The sequence below is a fragment of the Chrysochloris asiatica genome, unplaced genomic scaffold, assembly GCF_000296735.1.
Source record: "Chrysochloris asiatica unplaced genomic scaffold, ChrAsi1.0 scaffold00490, whole genome shotgun sequence".
NCBI lineage: Eukaryota > Metazoa > Chordata > Mammalia > Afrosoricida > Chrysochloridae > Chrysochloris > Chrysochloris asiatica.
In genome coordinates, this window is record NW_006409008.1 from 710,033 (window position 1) to 715,231 (window position 5,199).

Consider the following 5,199-nt stretch of genomic DNA (forward strand, 5'->3'; position numbering starts at 1 on the left):
TGGAGGGTCAGAGAAAAAGAGGAAGACCCCTAATGAGATGGATTGGACTCAAGTGTGTCAGTGGTAGTGAAGTTGGCCCAGGATCAGACATTGTTTCGTTCTACTGTGCATGGAGTTGCTCTGAGTAGGTTCCAACTCAATGGCACCTAACAACAACAACATAACTATTCAGTAAAACCAAGTAGATATATGTTGTTGCTAGAACTGAGATACTGCATGTGAGCAGTTACAACACTAGACTAATTATTGTACTTTAAAAAAAAATGGCAAAAAAAAAAAAAAGAAACAAAAGAGACATGATCAGATGAAAGTTATGGTGCCAATATATGTGTTTTAGGAAGTAAGCTAAAACCACACATGTGTTCTATAAAGTGTGAAAAAACAACATGGAGTTGGCATAGAACCAGACATTTGTCTATACAGTCAAATTATTTCTATAAAATAAGAAAAACAAAGGACTGTTTTTTTCATATAAAGACATATTTGGATTGATGTGCAGAATACAAAAATCATTTCATAATGGTACTGTTTAGAGATAAGCTGATATTATAGTAAAGTAAAATATCATAATCTTTAAAAATCTGTTTTTATTGTATTTTCTTATAGTTAGAAATTGAAGCCCCTCCTGGTACAGTAGTTGGTTATGTTGCACAGAAGTGGGACCCCTTTCTGCCTAAATTTGCAATCCAAAATGCAAACAAAGAAGATATTTTGAAAATTGTTGGTCCTTTTGCAACATGTGGCTGTTTTGGTGATGTGGACTTTGAGGTAGGATTGACAAAGTGAAGGATGTTTCTGTTAGGTCCTTAATGTTTGCAACATAATTCAATTGCATAATTTGTCTCTTCCTGTTCTGGAATTCCTATCATATGTAAGTTATTCCTCTTGATAGTGCCTAACATAAATCTTAGGCTTTCTTCAGACTTTTTGTTCTTTTTTCTGGTTGTTCCTGTAGCAGATGATTAGTAAGAGATTTTTCTTTAAGCTCAATAATCCAAATTTTCATTGATTCAATTCTATTTATTTTGCCTGTCAGTATATTATCTATTTTTGAAGTCTTAGTGTAAAGCTTCTGGCTTTCTAATTTCTGATTTTGTATATTGTTTTTGTTACTGTTAAGTGCTGTCAAGCTCGTTCCAACTCATAGTGCCACTGTATAGTGTTTCCAAGGAGCAACTAGTGGGTTTCAACCACTGAGCCTGCAGTTAGCAGTCCAGTGCTGTACTACCACCACACGAGGACTCCTCTTAGCTATCTAGTGCTGCTAAAACAGAAATACCTCTGCAACATATGGCATCAGCAAGAAGCAGAATCAACCCCATAGTAACTAATAACAACAAAAACAGCAGCAGCGAATGTGGTATAAGCAAATATATGTAGTTTAGAATCACTTCTTTTCTCTGCTCCCAGTGGTTACATATCCTAATTTGGATCTCATATCAGAAACACATTCCATTAAAATGGCACTAATTTACAAGCTACACTCACAAGACTTGCTAACTTAATTCCTATAATTATCTCATATAAATATATCTATCATTTAAATATGTTAACTGTTAAAAACAGCAGGTAGTTGCAAATTCAGTCTATTACAACAAGGATTATAACAGCTTTGCCTAGAAATAATGCATTTTAGGGAGAGGATATGATCTTCTTTTAAAGTTTATATTTATTTTTCATTAATTAATTCATGTATATCTCATGAAGAATATTCAGTTTGTAGGATTTCAGTGAACGCTATTCATATAGAGTACACTGTAACTTTTGCAAACGGAGCTTTTCTAATTCCAGTCATTCCAAAACAATTTGACAGGGTTTTCCTAAGAGTATGGATACAAATATGTCTTATGCTGAGGAGAACTTAAACACAATTTTTTTGTGTTCATGATATATAGAAGCCCTCTATAGCTTTCTTTGGTTTCTATCATATACCAGCTGACCATGAACCCCTTCCTCCAATATAAAGTGAAAGTTTAAATTGCATCACTTTTATAATGAGAATAAGAAAGAGGGCAAACTAAAGAATCATTTACAAACTTGATTTGTAGATTCCTTGTAGCTGATAATAAGGACTGGTAGGCTCTTGACTTCAAATTAGTCTGAAGTTCTTGTGTGGTACATGAGCCCCAGAATGGATTTTTATATAAAAATAGCACTTGACACTAGTTAGAAAGGAATACTGTAAGTAATGTCTGAGTATAACAAAAAAAATGACATTAAGCAAAGGCCAGTCATTTTTATATGTGTTAATAGCTTTTAAGTCTTTCCAATAAAAATGTGTAAGCTTTCAAATTATACCTATATATTAATTTAATTTCTTCTAAAATCTTTCTTAAGCAGCCTCTCCTTTTTTCTTTCTTTTCTTTCTTTCTTTTTTTTTGCTTGAAATAGAGAATTTATATTTAAATCAGGTTATGGATTCGTTTTTATATTTGGACTATACTCAGATAATTGATATCATGCACCTGCTGCCATCTGGTGGTTCTCTAGTTTTAATTCTAAATTGCTATTATACTTCCTTCAACTGCCTACACAAAAAGGAAAGAAAAATAATTCAGACAGATTGCAAAAGTGTTAGAAAAACAAAATTTCAGAAAAGTAAACTGCAAAGTAAAATTAAATCTACAAACCCAAGCTTACATAAAGGAATGAATAATTTCAAATTTTCATTTAGAGACTACAATAAAATTATTTAAATCTCTCAGGATATAAACATTCTAGGAAATGTAAAATCATCCCTTTTCAATGTCAAATTCAAAGTCTCTTTTTATTATTTTGTTTTCAAAGGTGAAAACCATCAATGAAAAGCTTACCATTGGGAAGATTTCAAAGTACTGGTCAGGATTTGTAAATAATGTCTTTACAAATGCTGACAACTTTGGCATTCACGTTCCTGCAGATCTAGATGTGACTGTTAAAGCAGCAATGATTGGTGCTTGTTTTCTTTTGGTAAGTATGGGTATAAGGAACATGAATGATTTATTTTTCTCCTTCTCACTTGTTAATTAGTATAGAGCCAATGCATAGGCTAATTTGAGAACAACATACATTAGAAACCAGAATAAGATGATCTTCATTTCTACTAGGCAGCCTGATTCCACACATGACAAATGTCACATCTACTTTCAGGAAGTCAATTCTGAATCAAGGTTACAAATGTATTACCAAATAGAATAGTTCGAGAGGGTTTTCTTGAGTTCAGTCTTCAAGGCAGCATATCATGAAGGCTTTTTTCCAATAGTTCTTCTTCAGTGGTTCTCAAACTCCCTCTTCCTCAATGATCGATATCCCATCACATACTACTTCTCATTTCCTTAAAATCTGAGCACCTAATGCCTTTCAGGCAGGCCTGGTGTGGCACTGTGAGATAATGCACTGGACTGTAAGGTCAGCAGTTCAAACTCACCAGTTGCCCCTTGGAAAACCTATAAACGGTCACTATGAGTCGGAATCCACTCAACGTCACTTAGCAACATTGCCTTTCAACTTTAATGTAGATTTTGGGTTTATTGTCACTTTAACTATAAAAGATCATGTAAACAAAACACCTCACTATTTATCCTGCATAAATTTCAGGATTCATTCAATATTTCATGATAAACTAATGGTATCACAATGTGAAAAGTGATGTTTTCATGCCATCCTAAGGTACATACATAGAGGAGGTGATATGGAATAGCTAAGATACACAAGTTCCCATTAAGATATAGGTATTATGTCTTTGTCCTTCCTTTCCAATTTATCATTCAGTTTAAAACACTTTCTTCTTTGGTGTGGAGATTGGTGAGATAAGAAAACAAAAATCATGGAATGTCTGTGCTAAAATGCTTGGCCATCTCCTGTTCCAAATTGCCTTATCTTCCGTATAGCTTGTCATTTTCACTATACCCATGAAAGCTTAAGGGATTTTTAAAGTAAAATTGGGGTCTTTCTGTTCCATTTTGTTGCTCTTTGGGGCTTTAAAATCCAAATTTTACAGGTATATTAATGTGAACTCCCAAGGAATAAAAGGATTCTGTATGGTCTAGTACAAGAGGAAGTCCATGCATATTGGGAGATGACACCATCAGTTACCACCATGACTGATATTAACCCTAGTCATGCCATGGGTGTCTATTACAACTCTTTGTACTAACTCAGAATGTCCTGCAATCTAATTCTGCAGAATTGTGATCTCCCAAGAACTTAACTGGTGATGCTATACTAATTTAAATAAGGTTTCCAAATTACTTGGCCTCTGAAAATTATTCATGTAACCATCATGAAGTTTAAGACCTTTCAAGTTTTCTGCTGCTGATAAGTCACATGTTCTTGGAACACCCCTGGGAAATATAACTGCTTTTCCTAATCAAAGCTTACATGTCAGACTTTGGATCTTAATTGTTGCCTTTTTGTAGATGCACTCATATTAACTATTTATTTGTAGGATTTTACATTCTTTGAACATTCACTGGCTGGATTATAACAAACAATTTGATGAAAACAATAAAATATGCAGAGCATATTTCAGTAAGTAAAAGGCAGCTTTAAATCATCTCTTTCTCATTGAAGATGTCTATATTTGACAATATCTAATTCCTTTTCATTCTCTCCTAGAAACCCTTTGGGCTCTGGATTTCATTTCAAAATGGTTTGAGTATCTGCTTTTTTTTTTGTAACAAAATGTTAATTACGGTATTTATTAAAACAAAATTTAATGAGGCAATTATCTAGTTGTGAATATATGATGGCTAAACACAAGATTACTGGCCTGAATACAAGGTTACTTTGAGAGATTACCATTTTTTCCTTTTTATCCTTTTGAAGTTCTTGCATGGGTAAGCATGAAAGATGAGAACTAAGGCTTGCAGCATTGCTGATGAAAATTCAATGTTTAGAGAACACTTTGAAGTTTTTTTTTTCTGGTACTATGCCTGGTTACTAATCAAAAGAACTGAATTTTTAAAATGTGTTTTCAAAACTAGTCCCTTTTAGTTTTATTTCTTAATTTTTTTTATTGTAGTAAGATATTCTTACTTTAAATTAGAAAGGTTAAAATTAAGTAAATCATATGTCAAAAAATGCAGAAGAGGATATATGTAAATCCATTCATTCTATGGGCAAGAGGAATACTTACATTTCAAAACGAAGCTAATATTTACAAACTAAAATGTGGTTTAAATACCTACTTAAAAAGTGTCTAAATAGATCCTAAATCAG

General features: G+C 33.0%; 1 protein-coding gene across 1 annotated transcript in view; it reads left to right on the top strand.

The window, feature by feature from the left end:
* Positions 1 to 4,704, top strand: part of PLSCR5 (phospholipid scramblase family, member 5) — a 57,562-nt gene extending 52,858 nt beyond the window's left edge. Inside the window, exons 5-8 of the mRNA XM_006877366.1 lie at positions 607 to 768; positions 2,788 to 2,949; positions 4,427 to 4,509; positions 4,597 to 4,704. Of these exons, the coding sequence (XP_006877428.1) occupies positions 607 to 768; positions 2,788 to 2,949; positions 4,427 to 4,465 (363 nt within the window). The 3' untranslated portion in view covers positions 4,466 to 4,509; positions 4,597 to 4,704. The remainder of the gene's footprint in view (positions 1 to 606; positions 769 to 2,787; positions 2,950 to 4,426; positions 4,510 to 4,596) is intronic.
* The last annotated feature ends 495 nt before the right edge of the window (positions 4,705 to 5,199 follow it).